Source organism: Suricata suricatta, chromosome 7 (genome assembly GCF_006229205.1).
Source record: "Suricata suricatta isolate VVHF042 chromosome 7, meerkat_22Aug2017_6uvM2_HiC, whole genome shotgun sequence".
NCBI classification, from domain to species: Eukaryota; Metazoa; Chordata; class Mammalia; order Carnivora; family Herpestidae; genus Suricata; species Suricata suricatta.
The window spans coordinates 48336203-48352400 of record NC_043706.1 but is presented as its reverse complement, the minus strand read 5'-3'; the positions used below and the strand labels follow the sequence as shown (position 1 = coordinate 48352400).

Below are 16198 nucleotides of genomic sequence, written 5' to 3'. Positions count from 1 at the left end.
GAGTATGCCAGCCCTAGGATCAAGTAGACCCACTGTTTCAAGTTGTATGGTGGCTACTGGCTGAGATGTGGCCTGGAGAGCTGGGCTTTGTTGGAGCTCTGGGGAATTAAAGAGCTCTGTTGTTTAGATACAGGCTTCTTCCATCTCTTGTGAAGTAGAGAGGAAAATCACAAATATTAGTCTGATTTTGTGGTTGGGAAAAATAAAGGTGAGTCACTGGGGATATGAGCTGTAAAAGAAAGGAGTCCCTAAAGATGCTTTAGGGTAGGCCCACCTTAGCATTGCTGTCTAAGATCAAGGGTGTTTCCATCATCCCTGGGCACTCACACCAACTGGAGACAATTCCACGTCTAAAGGTAAATAACACATGACTGTACAATTTCTGCTCATCATTGTCTCCTCAAAATAGGCTGTCTGGGACAATAAGTTCTTATAAACCAACAATGCAAGTGAATTTCTAAAGACTGAAAACTCAGGTTTTGGTTGTCTAATGATTGGAATTGAACACAGTTCAGACAGGGAAGCCAACTGGCAACTGGCGTCTGTCCATTCTGAGGACATGATCTGACCGATCATGATACTGCTTTATTGTCAGTTTCTAGAAAGCCCTGTCTGCAGAGCTCTGACCCCCAGTGTTCCTCCAGTCCTCATAGACCAACCTAACTTCATGGCTTTATGTTGATGAGTCCTTTTCAGAAAATTATTGCTACCTCAGAAAATAAACTAGGAGAGGTTTATAGGACTAAGAAAAATACAAGACCTATGGTTTTAACTTTAGCTTCAAAGGAAAGGATGCACAGGAAAAAAAAATGGCAGAATCATTATTCTCCTTGTAAATAAGACCTTCTTTTCCAAGGATATTTAAAATTTTTTTAATGTTTAATTTTGAGAGAGAGACACAGTACGAGGGGAGGAGGGGAAGAGAGAGAGAGAGACAGTATCTGAAGCAGGCTCCAGGCTCTGAGCTGTCAGCACACAGCCTTATGCAGTGCTTGAACTCTCAAACTGTGAGATGATGACACTTAACCAACTAAGCCACCCAAGCGCCCCTCAAAGGATGGTTAAAGTACCATCACACCAGCCTCAGGGTCTCCTTAGTAATTTCATCTTCTGGAATGTGTAGCCCAGCACCCACGGAGAGACCTGGTAGTTGCAGGGACATTACTACATTAGCCTCCAACTCAAGATACAATCTCTTATCTGTCAGTGATGAGGGTGCTGCAAAGATCTAGGTCATCTATCTGTGGATGAAAGAATCTGGATTTTTACACTTTGGAAGTGAAAAACGAAAATTTCTAAGCTAATGGTGAGAAAGAGAGGGGATCATTTCTTTGTCCTTTGCTTTAGCAACTGCCCCTTCCCCTGCCATAAAATTCTCCTTTCACCCAAGAGCGGCCACCACAACCACAGCAATGGTAATAAAGAGAAATATATTATAATAAAAATAAGTAATTGTAATTATAATTAAATTTTATACATTTAATTTATATCTAATAAATTTATAAATACATATAAATACTATTTTTATATTATTATATAATATATATTATTATATAATATATATTATTATATATTATATATTTTTAGAATATATACAAACACATAACACATTAATATAAACATATAAATGAATTCTATAAATACAAATATCATTTTATAATATATAAATATGTAAATAAGACTAATAGATGTATATATTTAATTTTATATTTAATAAAATAATATTTTATATTTAATAAAATAATATTTAATTATAATTATATTATTAAATATAATATATTGTGTTAGTTATATATGTTTTACAGTAGATAATATATTAATATATTAATGTATTACTATATTAAATTCTATATTATATATTAATAATAATTATATAATAATAAAAATAACTTTTAAAGTCAGCATTAATTCAGGAGCCCCTGTCCAGTGGAGTCCCCCATAATTTACCCCCATAGACAGGATCTACTTTCATTGTGCCAGAGTGTGCAGTACTTCCAGAAATAGTCTTGATAAGGCTGGATACATGCGTTAAGAGCCTTTCTTGGAGGAAATCACCTATTGGCATCATGATGTTGGTGCAGGCGCACACCTCCAGCCTTCCCAGTGCCAGCTCTGACTAACAGTGCCTCCCTCATTCCCGGCCTCTGTCCCCACGCACTCCTCTCTGAGCTGATAATGGCCATCAGCTGCCTAAGATGCTACCTTAGAATGATCTCTTCTGCACCGAGTATGCTCCAGCTCCTCTGCTGAGACAACTGAATTTTCCTGAAGGAAAATTCTAGAAAACCCTGTCTGCAGAGCTCTGACCCCCAGTGTTCCTCCAGTCCTCATCCTCCAGTCCTCATGAGGATGAACTGGCTAAGCTCAAGTCATATTTTGATCAACCGCAGAGCTCTTCCAGAGCAAAAATCATCTGCTCAACAATACTGCAGACTACAAAGGCCGAAAAGGAAGAATAAAATAAGACCCCTTTCCTCAAACAGCCTATAAGAAGATTCAAACTTCAGGAACCTATAGCCAACACCACTGGACTGCATATAATTGAGTGTTAAGTAGACTGAAATACAAACAGGTGTCCAGAGCGTGCTCACTCGGGGCACACTGGGGCTTAGACAAGTGAAGGGGTGAGGCATGGGGCATTTCAGGAAGGGGGCAAAATACGAGTGAGGGAATGCTGTGGCTTTGTTGTGGGCCCATAAACAGAGGTGCGAGTAGAGTAGAAGCAAGTAGGGCAGGTACCACAGCATTACTGAAAGGAGTTTAGATTTGATGTTGCAGAAAGAAGATGGGAGTTCACATCTCATCCTTGAAGCTTTAAGCCTGTTCAGTTGTCATCTTGCCTGAGATGTGGGGATTCATGCCACTGACCAATGCCCCCCCTCTTGGCCTAAGTGACACTACTGTCTCTGGTGTTGCCTGTTTTCTTCTCCCACCACCCCTGTCAACTCTGGTGTTCCCAGGGGTCTGCCATCTGCCCCCTTTTCCACCTCCACAGTCCCTCTGAAGTGGGTACTTCTCCCACACCCTTGACTTTAGCTAGCACCTGTATCAGATGATTCCCACACATATATCTATAGCCAGATCTTTCCTGAAATTTGGATTCAAATATCCAATGGCTCTGGATTTGTCCAACTGAATATCCCATAGGTACTTCAAACTGAACACCTTCAAACTTGTTCTTCAACCCAGATTTGACCCTTCCCCTACATCCAATCAGTCATCTAGGCCTGTTGGTTTTATCTCACCATTTCTGGAATCCACGCATTCTTTCCATTTCTACTGCTCTCCACTCAGGCCTTCAAAATGAACTGATGCAGAGGTAAAAACAGCAGTGTCATGACTGACCTTCCTTCCTTAAGTGATGGCTCCCCCGCCTCATGTCTGCCACACCCTCTTTCTACAAACCACTTCAGGGTGACAGTTTAAACATGGAAATCTGGGGTCGCCTGGGTGGTTCAGTCGGTTAAGCCTCTGACCTTGGTTATGGTTTCATGGTTCGTGAGTTTGAGTCCCACACGAGGCTCTGTGCTGACAGCTCAGAGCCTGGAGGCTGCTTTGGGTTCTGTGTCTCCCTCTCTCTCTGCCCCTCCCCTGCTCATGCTCTCTCTCTCTCTGTCTCTCTCAAAAATAAATACTTTTTAAAAAAAATGGCAATCTGAATACCACTCCCTTGCCCATATCCCCCAGTAGCTCACCATTGCTTGTTTACAACACAAACTTTAAGCCTTAACAAGCCTACTTCTGTTGCCCATTTTCCTCTCGATCCACACCTCCAGGCCAGTTTAATGACCTGGATCATAATAGTGGAGTTTTTCAAAAGTGCCATACTCTGAATCTCCACACATGATGACAACCCTCTAGTCAGTCCAGCAACCCTAGCTCATCACATTCTCCCCAGGAGCCAGCTCTGCCAGGAAGCCTTTCCTACCCCCCAGACTGGGTTTAGGGCTCTTCCCAGCACACTTCTGTCCTGGGGTCCTAATCATTGGTTTACTCTGCTCACTCCTCTATTCGAGGCCATCTCAGTGTGCAAGTTCCCGTGTCTGAAACAGTACTCAGCATATAAAATAATTATACATCTAATCATTATTTACTGAATGAATAATTCTTTAGGCTCAGAAATATGGCACCAATTTCCTTCTGTTCGCCAAGGTCAAGGGAAAAAAGAAATAATGTTTGGGAGTCAGAAGGTCTGGCTGTTCCATATTTGCTCTACTCAGTTAGCTGTGTGGTAATGCCCAGGACATTAAACTGTTCAGTGTAATTTTCTCCATTAAAAAAAGTGAGTGGGAGGTGATTTCCTATCATTCTATCTTTCAGGATAAAAAGAGAGGATAAATAATAATAAAATGGGCAGTAGTTGAATAGTGCTTTGAAGAGACAAAACATGCACATTAAAGTAATACTTAAAGAACTCACAAAAGAGTTACAACTTAGTAATATATAATTTTTCTGCCTTATATCAGATGCTAATGTAGTCTTTGAAAACTGAAGAGGCATTAAAGTTTATGGTTCATTTCTGGGAATCCTTATAATACCTTCCCCACTGGCTTATAAAGAGTTTTAATTAGATTATAATAGAATTGGAATTTAAAGTTCTATTTTAATATGAAATGTTACTTAACTCTATTTTAATAATATGAGTATGGTATCAGTGCCACGAATTCAGGCAATGTTTATATAAGAAAGTGTTAAAAATGTTACATCACATTTTGGTCTATGTAGGGGTCCAATCTTAAAGTTTTTGCAGGTGCTCCTTTAAACTATTTAGAAAAATTCGTTTCTGATTTTTAGAAGGTAACTACTATAAGGCAAAACAGAAAGAGAAGAGCAGTGTACAGTTTATGTTCATAGCAATAAATTGACATTTTAATCAAGAATTGTATATTTACATTTTCTTTTTAGAAAGAGATCACAACAAAAGTATGTGGTTTTTAAATGTTTATTTTTGAGAGAGACACTGTGAGCAAGGGAGGCACAGAGAGAGAGAGAGAGAGAGGAGACACAGAATCTGCACAGGCTCCAGGCTCTGAGCCATTAGCACAGAACCCGATGTGGGGCTCAAACCCACAGACCATGAGATCGTGACCTGAGTAGAAGTCAGACGCTTAACTGCCTGAGCCACCCAGATGTGCCCCTCAAAGTATGCATTTTTAAGGTTTGGTTTTGTTTACCTAGTTTTGATGGATGAAAACTACCCAGAATGCATTTCCTTTTCAGTAACTGTTTTTAAAGGAAAGAGGTTTTAAAGTGTTTTTTTTTTTAAGTTTATTAATTTATTTTGAGGAGAGAGAGAGCAGAGCAAGGTAGAGGCAGAGAGAGAATCCCAAGCAGGATCTGTGCTGTAAGCACAGGACCCGACTCAGGGCTTGACCCCACGAACCATGAGATCATGACCTGAGCCAGAATTAAGAATCAGATGCTCGACCAACTGAGCCACCCAGGCACTCTTCAGTAACTTCAAATAAAAAAATGAAATGACCTGTTTCTGTGTGTTGTGGTCCTCTGGAAGCATAGTGCAAACAATGTCAAGTGCCCATAAATAACATTTAACTTTCAGAGAGAAGCCATGTGGATGACCAGTGCAATGTCTGGTCCGGTCTCCAGTCTCCTAGTAACAGATTTAACTGCTTATACCAGGTATGCCCACTGCCCTCACTGCTCCTTGCAACCTGCTCCACCTGCTGGGCTCCCTCTCTATGGGGGCTTAGAAGTGGCATGGCCTTTGCCCTACTTTGGGTCCTCATTTTCTCCCACAGGTACTGTTTTGGGATATAGAAGGCCTTCCCTCTGGTCCCTACCCATGTATCTCCGTGACCTAGTCCCAATGGTCCCCTGACCCTGCCACTTTTATTTTGTGTTCCAGTCATTCTGCCATCCTTTCAGGCCTTTGTACACAAGCATGGAGTGCCCACTGATGCCTGCTGGCCAAGTTCAAATTTCCCCTATGAAGCCTTCCCTTCAGGTGCTCCTTTTCTTCTGCTACCCCTGCACTACCCTCCATTCTAGCACTCTCCTTTATAACTACAGGGTCCTGGTTTCCATTACAGGCATACCTTGTTTTGCTGTGCTTTGCTTTATTGCGTTTTGCAGATATTGCATTTTTAAAAAGATTTTATTTATTTTTAAAAGCTTGTAACTTAAAACAATTTTTTTTAATATTTATTTTTGAGAGAGAGAGAGAGAGAGAGAGAGAGAGAGAGAGCATGACAGAGCCTGACTGGGGGAGGGGCAGAGAGAGGGGGAGACACAGAATACAAAGCAGGCTCCAAGCTCTGAGCTGTCACAGAGCCAGACACGGAGCCCGAACTCATGAGCTTCGAGATTATGACCTGATCTGAAGTCTGGCGCCTAACCAATTGAGTCACCCAGGTGCCCCAAGATATTGTTTTTAAGTAATCTCTACACCCAACTTGGCGGCTCAAATTACAACTCCAAGATTAAGAGTCACATGCTCCACCAACCCAACCAACAAGGCACCCCTGCATTTTTTTTAAAAGTGCTCTATGCCCAACATCAGCTTGAACTCATGATCCCAAGACCAAGAGTTACATGTTCTACTGATTGAGTTACCCAGGTGCCCCCAGGTACTGCATTTTTTTTTATAAATTGAAGGTTTGTGACAACCCTGCATACAGTAAGTCTATCAGTGCCATTTTTCCAACAGCATTTGTTCTCTTCATGTCTGTATAACATTTTGTTAATTCTTGTAATATTTCAAGATTTTTTCATTATTATCATGTTTCTTATGGTGATATGTGATCAGTGATCTTTGTTGTTACTACTGTAATTGTTTGGGAGTGCCATGAACTGTGCCCATTTAACACTGCAGATTTAATCAATGTGTGTGTTGATTGCTCCACTCACCAGCCAATCCCTGGTCTCTCTTCCCCTCCTGGGGCCTCCCTATTTCCTGAGACACATCAGTATTGAAATAAGGCCAATTAACAACAGTACAATGGCCTCTAAGTATTCAAGTGAAAGGAGGAGTTACAGCTCTCTCACTTTAAATCAAAATCTAGAAATGATTAAGCTTAGTGAGGAAGACATGTTGAAAGCCAAGATAGGCCCAAGTTATGAATGCAAAGGGGAAGTTCTTAAAGGAAATCAAAAGAGCTACTTCAGTGAACACAAGAATTATTAGAAAGTGAAACAGCCTTATTGCTGAGATGAAAAAAATTTTAGCAGTCTGGATAGAAGATCAAACCAGCCACAATATTCCCATAAGTCAAAGCCTACTCCAGAGCAAGGCCATAACTCTCTTCAGTTTTGTGAAGGCAGAGGGAGGTGAAGAAGGTGCAGAAGAAAAGTTTGAAGCCAGCTGAGGTTGGTTCACGAGGTTTCAGGAAGGAAGCCATCTCCATAACAGGCGCAAGGCGAAGAAGGAAGTGCTGATGTAGACGCTGCAGCAAGTTAAGCAGAAGTTCTAGCTAAGAGAATTTATGAAAGGTGGCTACACTAAATACAACTTTTCAGTGTAAATGAAACAGCCATCTATTGGAATTCCAGGAAATGCCATCTAGGATGTTCACAGCTACAGAGAAGTCAGTGCCTGGCTTCAAAGCTTCCAAGGACAGGTTGACTCTCCTCTTAGGGGCTAATGTAGCTGGTGATTTTAAGTTGAAGCCAGTACTCCCTGACTGCTCCAAAAATCCTACGGCCCTTAAGAATTATGCTCATGGGGCGCTTGAGTGGTTCAGTTGGTTAAGCGTCCAACTTCAGCTCAGGTCATGATCTTGCAGTTTGTGGGTTTGAACCCCGTGACAGGCTCTGTGCTGACAGCTCAGAGCCTGGAGCCTGTCTTTGGATTCTGTCTCTCTCTCTCTCTCTCTGACCCTCCTCTGCTCATGCTGTCTCTCTCTCTCTCTCTCAAAAATAAACAAAACATTAAAAAAAAAGATTTATGCTCAAACTACTTTTCCTATGCTTTATAAATGGAATAATAAAGCGTGAATGCACATCTGTTTATAATATGTTTTACTGAATATTTTAAGCCCACTGTTGAGAACTACTTCTCAAAAAAATATCCCTTTCAAAATATTACTGTTTATTGACAAAGTACCATCACCCAAGAGCTCTGATGGAGATGTACAACAAGTTAATGCTGTTCTGCCTGCCTGCTAACACAGCATCCATCCTTCAGCCATGGACCAAGGAGTCATTTCAACTCTCAAGCCTTATTATTTAATGTATAATTAAATGCTATAATTTATAAATTAAATTATAAAATTTATAATATAAATTAAGTCAAATGTTACTCATTTCACATTTCATGAGGCTATAGCTACCACAGACAATGATTCCTCTGATGCCTCTGGGCAAAGTAGAATGAAAACCTCCTGGAAAGAATTCATGACTACACGTCATTAAGAACATTCATCGGCAGAGGTCAAAATACCAACATTAACAGAAGTTTGGAAGAAGTGGATTCCAATCCTCAGGGAGGACACTGAGGGGTTCAGTACTTCCATGGAGGAAATCAGTGCAGATGTGGTGGAAATAGCAAGAGAATTAGGGTTAGAAGTGGAGCCTGAAGATGTGCTTGCATTGCTGCCAGCTCGTGATGAAACCTGAGTCAGGATGAAGAACTGCTGCTTATGGATGAGAACTGAAAGCCATTTCTTGAGGTGGAATCTACTCCTGGTGAAGATGCTGGGAACTGTTGAAATGACAACATAGGATTTAGCATATTATATAAACTTAGTTGATAAAGCAGTGACAGTGTTTGAGAGGAGGATAGAATCCCAATTTTGAAATACATTTTACTATGGAAAAATGCAATCAAACCGTATCATATGCTACAGAGAAATTGTTCACGAAAGGAAGAGCCCATTGATGAGGCAAACTTCATTTTCTTATTTTAAGAAATTGCCACAGGCACCCCAACTTCAGCAACTACCACCCTGGCCAGCCAGCAGCCATCAACATTGAGGCAAGACCCTCTACAGCAAAAAGATTATGACTCAGTGAAATCTCAGATGATGGTTAGCATTTTGTAGCAATAAAGCATTTTTAAATTAAGGTATATGCATTGTTTTTTAAAGACATAATGCTATTATACATTTAATAGACTATAGTATAGTGTAGTATAAACATAACTTTTATATGCACTAGGTAACCGAAAAATTCATTTGTCTCACTTTATTGTAATACTTGTATTACTGTGGTGATGTGGAACTGAATCTGCAGTGTCTATGAGGTGTGCCTATATATTCTCTGACCACTAAACTATAAGGTCCTTTGAGGGCTTTAGAATCTTTTATCACCTACCACTGTGCCTAGCACATAGGAGATGTTCCAATAAATTGTTGTTGAGTAAATGAATGGAATGAAAATGTCATAATAATAATAATAATAATAATAACAACAAGAATAACAAACACATGGTGCTTATCACATGCCCAATAGAGTTCTAGATGCTTTGCAAATATTAGCTCATTTAAATTTCCTAACAGCTATCTGGCATTAGTACTATTATTGTTATCATTTCCATTTTACAGTTGACAAATAGAATCACAGAGAGATTAAGCAACTTGCCCAAGGCTACACAATAAGTCCTAGAGCTAGTAGCTAACCCAAAGCAGTTGGCCCTACAGTCTCGGGTCTTAACCATGATGCCCTCAAAAACTGTGCTCTAAAACCAAACCCAAAAATGATGATAGGCAACTTCAGATATGCTGCTGTAAAACTGCTTTGCTCCATTAACACTTTGCAGAACTGGTGTGGCAAGACATTCCAATCACAAACCTAAACACTGAGGTCATTTATCAGCCTGTTGGGGGAAAGCATACTAACCTTGAGGCCAGTCACTGAATTCTGCTTTATCTGTAGCATGCTATCTAAAAGTCTCTTCCTTGATTAGCAAAGTAAAGAATTAAATGAAAAGCTCCATGTTTGGCAAATGGACACAGTTTGTTACTGATTACATTTTATCTGGAGGCCAAATAGAAGTTCTCCAAAGCAATGACGTTCCCTGGTCTATTACAAAGACCCTAGTTTAATGAACCACAAGCTTAGAACAGCTGATTCCTTGGGAAAGCACCAGATGAGGAATTAGAAATCCTGACTTCTAGTTCCAGCGTATGAGACTTTTGGCAAATCACTCAATCTCTCTATACTTGGTGTCCTTGTCCATAAAATGGAGCTATAATCTCTACAAGCTATAAAATTCTGCAATTCATCTGGGCTGTGTTTTGCTTTGTATAAAAGATCAAGCAGTGTGCTGAAATCACCAACAAACAGATCCTGTGATATCACCTCATGTCACTGTTGGGGGCTGGGGGGCGGCTCACACAGATGGCAGAAAGGTGGCCTGCTGGTTGTTGGACAGAGAACAAAAGAGCAGCAATTTCCATCAAAGAGTGCAGAAGTGCTTCCAGAATCCATAGAAGCCAAGCATCACACATCACTGCATAACTATAAATGGCTGAGAAGAAACAACAGCCAAAACGCCAACTTGGGGTCAATTTACAAGAACTGGAACCTTCTCTGAGCAGCCTTTGGCCCAACAGAGACAGACGTGAAATTTCAAACAATCTCAAACAACCTCAGAATAGCCAGTGAGAGGCTGCTGGGCCTACATTGATCATTGTGTTTTTTGGGGGGGGAGGGTTGTTTGTTTTTTTTATTCTTAGGAAATGCATTTTTTCTCTATTCATTTTATTTTTTAAATGTAATTTATTTCATTATAAACAACACCCAGTGTTCATCCTGACAAGTGCCCTCTTCAATGCCCATCACCCACTTTCCCTCTCCCTCACCCCCATCAACCCTCAGTTTGTTCTCTGTATTCCAGATTCTCTTATGGTTTGCCTCCCTCCGTCTCTGTTAGTAACATTTTCCCCCTTCCCTTCCCCCCTTCACTTCCCCCATGGTCTTCTGTTAAGTTTATCAAGATTCATCCATATGAATGAAAACATATGATATCTGTCTTTCTCTGACTGACATTTCATTTAGCCTAATACCCTCCAGTTCCATCCACATTGCTGCAAATGGCATGATCTTATTGCTTTTTTTCAAGTTTATTTATTTTGAGAGAGAGAGAGAGTGTGTACACGCACACACACACATACACACAAACTGGGGAGGGGCAGAGGGACAGAATCCCACGAAGGCTTGGTGCCATCAGCGCAGAGCCTCCTTTGGGGCTTGATCCCACAACCGTGAGAACGGTTCCCGAGCTGAAACTAAGAATTGGATGCTCAGCCGACTGAGCCATCCAGGTGTCCTTCACATTGGTTTTTGTAGCCACATCTGCCAAGTATATCAGTATTTATAAAGTCATATTTTAAAGAGTGGTACTACCAGCAGAATCCTGTTATTTAGCAGAGATAATTTGGACATGAAGTCAGATTCACCAATGGTCAATGCATATTTTCTCCATATTTAAGAAAACTTAACAAATATAAATAATACCTCAAAATCCAAAATGAGAGATCTGATTTCATAAATTATGATAAATCTATACAACAGAATACCACCCAACTATTAAAATAATTATGTAGACATTTATTGTTATAGAAAGATATATGTGTTTTTGCTTGTGTTTTCACTGTAGTCTCCCCTACACTTGGATAGGGACTGACTAGTACGTTACAGATGCTCCATAGGCAACAATTCCGTTCTCTTAGATTGGGAAAGTCAATATATGCAACATTGTCAAAAGAGTTTTCTTACAGCACACAAACCCAAATGGCCTTAATAATTCAGTCAATCCCTGACTCCCTGGGCTTCTGGCATGGCTGAACCGTGCCTATAAAAAGGGTGAGGGGCTCCTGTGTGCCACGGACACGCCAGAAAGACATGTCACCTTCTAGGCTCAGTGACCTTTCCAATTCTGAATCTCTTCCCCTGTGGATCCCCATAGTATTGACATGAGAAAGAAAAGATGACCTTAGTTTGCTGTGGTGTTCTGGGGAATATGAGCAGAGGATATTTCCTGAGTGCCTTTCTTTCTCCAGCTGGAACCTTCAGGCTGAGATTCCTGCATTTTCTTTGTTTCTTCCTATACTTCCCACATTTCAGGTAGTCTCACCTGAACAGGTACTGCTTTCAAAATGCATCATTACAGACACAGAACGTACCTTCCACAGGCAATAAATAATATCTGCGTTTAATTCCGGCTGGAGGATTTGGAGGTGCTGGGAACAGTTTAGAACACAGCCCAAAGTCAATCAACAGGTTAGCTGGGCATGATAACTGCTTTTCTTCAGGGACTTCTTGTTTGGGTAGAGGTAAGCCGTGCTGTCTGAAACGCCTGCTAATTAATGCCTAGGGACAGGAGTCCCCCCAGACTTTCCGTAAGCGTGTAACTACGGGCTTCGTTAGGTACGGTCTGGCACGGTAACAGCCTCTCCGCCTAGTCCAGCCTCTCGCCTGCAGGAAGCCTCCTCACCCACCCGCAATCCTACTGGGACTGGGGCCAACCCAGGTGAACCCTGAAGAGAGCTGCAGATTCCACTGGCAGGAAATCAATCCGGGAAATGTACTTTCCACAGCAGAAGAATCTGATAACAAACTAAGCCCAGGTTGGAGCAGGATGTAAGGAATGTGGTTTCCCTAGCAATTAGAAGTTAACCCTTTTGCAGCTAATGCAGTGCACTCTCCCAATAGCCCCAACACCTGGACTTTTAATTTGCTCCCAAGAATCAAGCAAACCACTTCATTCTCAGTTTCTCTTCAAGAATTATCCTCAAGCTCTTAATTCAATTCCACATTGGCCATGAAGCCTTCTCCAAGCCACTTACATTCCTTTTCTCCCTGAACACTTATCTACCTATTCCACACATTTGGTAAACAGAATATCCAGACTTGAGCGCTATTATCTCTGTGTGTGTAGAAAGGCTTGTCTCTCCTATGGATTGGGTTGCAAGCTCCTTGAGACGGGAACACTGACTTACTCATCCGTTACCTCTCCTGTCAGCAACTATCAGAGTAAAGGTGCCCCAGAAGGCGTCAATAGATAATTGTTCAACGACAAAGTGAAATAAGATTCCCCTTTGGCCCTTTGCTTCTAAAGGTAAAACCAGTGAGATCTTCGATAATGAAAATGTATTTTTCAAAAGGAAACAACATTTGAATTGGATGTGCTTATCTATGTGTGGTTCAAACATGTGGTAGGTATCCACAACAATGTTTAAGGTGTTAACTGATTTCCAGTCACCAGCTCACTTTCGGTCTATCTCCCCTTACCATTGGTACTTTTGTGCCCAAGAATGCCTAAGCAAAGATGCAGGAAATAGAGAGGCCAGGCAGAAAAAAAGATACAGTAAAATAACATTGGAGCAGGAGTTAGCAGATTGGGAGACCTACTTTCTTATTCTTGTTGCAGAGAAGACAGAAGACTGTCTGTCCTCGTTCCCTGAACAAGCCACACACTTTCCTGGGGTTAGCTGGACCCGGCTATGCCTAGCAAAGCCTGCGTCTCTCTCACACTCAGGCTAAGATGTAGCCTCTTCTGTGCAATGCAGCAACAGCCTCAAGCAGACTTAATCACATCCTGTCATACCGCCCTTAGCATTATGTTGTAACTGGCTGTACACATGTCTTCCTTTACACTAAATTGTGAAATTCAGTGAATTGCACGAAGACATTTATTCAAGACATCAAAAACTTTTTAGTTTCTGTTACTTGATTATGTGAATAACTGAGGCACAGAGGATTTAAGTGATCTTTTCAAAGTCTTAAACCAAATCAGCCCTTCAAGTATGGACAGACCCCACTGCTTCTGACTTCTGTGTCCCAACAGCCAGCCACTTGTGTTTTAGATAAAGAAAGTCCCTCAAACATAAATGGAAAAAGAACAGCTAGATGAGAATTGGGTGGCTGTGTGCCTCTGACCTGATGACGACTGGGAATCCTGGTTCCCTGTGACATCCCAGGTGTGTTAGCCAGAGCCTCCTCTGCAGGGACATTCTATGAGGGCTCTCTGAAGGAGACCTCTGAAGACCCCTCTCCATTTCTCAGTGTGACCTTGTCTACAATCTGGAGTAGTAATTCATAACCAGTGGGCGGTCTGGTTGAAAATCATTAGTCATTCCATGTAGGAGCCTCTGTTTGAAAAGCTCAGATCAATCACTATAAACTCACAGGTAGCTCTAGCTTTCCTCTCCATTATATGACAACTACCCACCTGCCTAGCCTGCAAGTTCTACCAAGGTCATGATTCTTTATCACTCAGGACTGCTGTAGTTCCAAAACTTCAGATTTGAAGTTCCTCCTTCCTGGTCACAACATCCTGACTTCCACCCTCTAACGCACTGGGCTCCTCATGACCTCTGGTCCCCCAACCTTTTTTCTCCCTTCGCTCACCCACCTCACTTGGCCCCCCTGCCAGCCATTTCATTTCTACCCTGGCTGCCAGCCCTCCTTACCCTCTACCCTTTCGCTGGGTTGGCCTGCATAGCCCCACCTTGATTACACCCAGTTTCTTTCTCTTCTGTATAGTGCTAGAGAAACTCATGAAACATTATAAAGACCATTATGAATCCATGCTTTTTAACCTCAACCAAAGTTCACAACATCCATCTGGGTTGTATGTTTAAAATCAAACTCCTGATATATCTAGTTTTGTGATTGGTCTGACCAATCTCCCAATCAGCTAGCCTTAAAATCAAACTGGGATTTCTCCTTTTCCTCCCCCTTCCCTCAAATCAGTCATCAAACCCTGTTTCCTTTTTAAGTTGCTGCATAATCAAGACCTGTTCCTTCTTCTCATTCCCCCATAAGCCCATATACTGTCCCAGGTGTACTACGGTGATAACTCCCCAATTGAGCTTGCATCCTCCAACTCTGTCCCCGTTCCACTTGACTCAAGTTCAGCTCTGATAATGATATGCCACAAAGCCAGTGGGAGCCTTCTCCTCTCTGCCAAAAAAAGCTCACATTCCCAAGGCTGGCAGTCAAAGCCTTCTGTGCCCTTACCCTAATCTCCATCTTCAAACATCACCTACTGCTTCATTTTATGCAGAACAGAACATGTCAGGGGCGCCTGGGTGGCTCAGTCCGTTAAGCGACCGACTTCAGCTTAGGTCATGATCTCACAGTTTGTGGGTTTGAGCCCCACATCGGGCTCTGGGCTGACAGCTCAGAGCCTGGAGCCTGCTTCAGATTGAATTCTGTGCCTCCCTCCCTCTCTGCCTTTTCCCTACTCATGCTCTCTCTCTCTCAAAAATAAATAAATATTAAAAAATTTAAAAACAGAACAGAACATGTCAGGGTGCGCCCCACATGTTAAGATAAGTACTGTCATGCAACTCCCAGTTCCTAAAATAAAACATATTTCTTACCAAGTGTCATGTTAAAGTTTGAAAATCACTAATCTACACCATTTGCCATTCTTAAGCATGCCTTGCAACTTGCTCTTTCATTTTGAAATCATGAAATACTTCAAGATACAGACTAGTTTGAAAGATAATACAATAAACAACTGTTTGTCAACTCAATATGTCCTATGCACTTCAGATTTTAAAGTATAGGTGTATTTATGTGTGTGTATGCATGAGTGTGTTTATATGTATGTATGTATGTGTATGTACGTGTCTCTAAAACACATACACCTGAGACCAAGCCTCCTGTGTCCACCCATTCCATCCTTCCTCCCAGCGGCAGTCACTATACACTGAATTTGTGGTTTTTCATTTCCACTAATGTTTTCATGTAAAACTATAAAATTTATAGTGACACTATAAAATTATATAACCACATGTAAGAATATAATAAAACATCATGAAATTAAATGTCCATAAACAAGGTATAGTTTTGTGCATTTTTAACCTTTATATAAATTCTGTATCTAACCTCCTGCAGCCTTCCTTCTTTATTACGTTTTGGGGTTTTCCACATTAATTGTGACATGATTCTCTAGTTGATTCATTTTCTCTGACGAGTATTTTCCAAATTACAATTTCTTTGTCTATCCTCCCGTGGATGGACGTGCAGGTGGTTTCCAGTTATTTGCTCTGACAGACTAGCTGCACATGTCTTCTTTGTCCATCCCCCTGGTGTGGATTCCTCTTTGCCCAGGCTGCTCCCATTACCTGGAAAGACGCCTCCCTCTCTCTACCTCAGGAAACTTCATCCATCCCCAAAGGCACCTCTCAGATGCTGATTCTTCCATGCCTTCCTATTCACCCAGGTGAAGCAGTATCATCCATCCATTCTCCAGTAACTTTCAATGTGTGTCTTTTGAAAGACACCA

The 16198-nt window shown here is 41.4% G+C and overlaps 1 protein-coding gene across 2 annotated transcripts in view; it reads right to left on the bottom strand.

The window, feature by feature from the left end:
* The window catches only part of PAQR8 (progestin and adipoQ receptor family member 8), a 42880-nt gene that overhangs the window by 5881 nt on the left and 20801 nt on the right, over positions 1 to 16198 (bottom strand). Inside the window, exon 1 of one of the 2 annotated variants that reach the window (XM_029943832.1) lies at positions 8403 to 8693. The exons of the other annotated variant lie outside the window; for it this stretch is intronic. Coding sequence (XP_029799692.1) covers positions 8403 to 8471 — 69 coding nt within the window. The 5' untranslated portion in view covers positions 8472 to 8693. Of the gene's footprint in view, positions 1 to 8402; positions 8694 to 16198 lie in introns of those variants that run through there. 2 annotated transcript variants of the gene reach the window in all.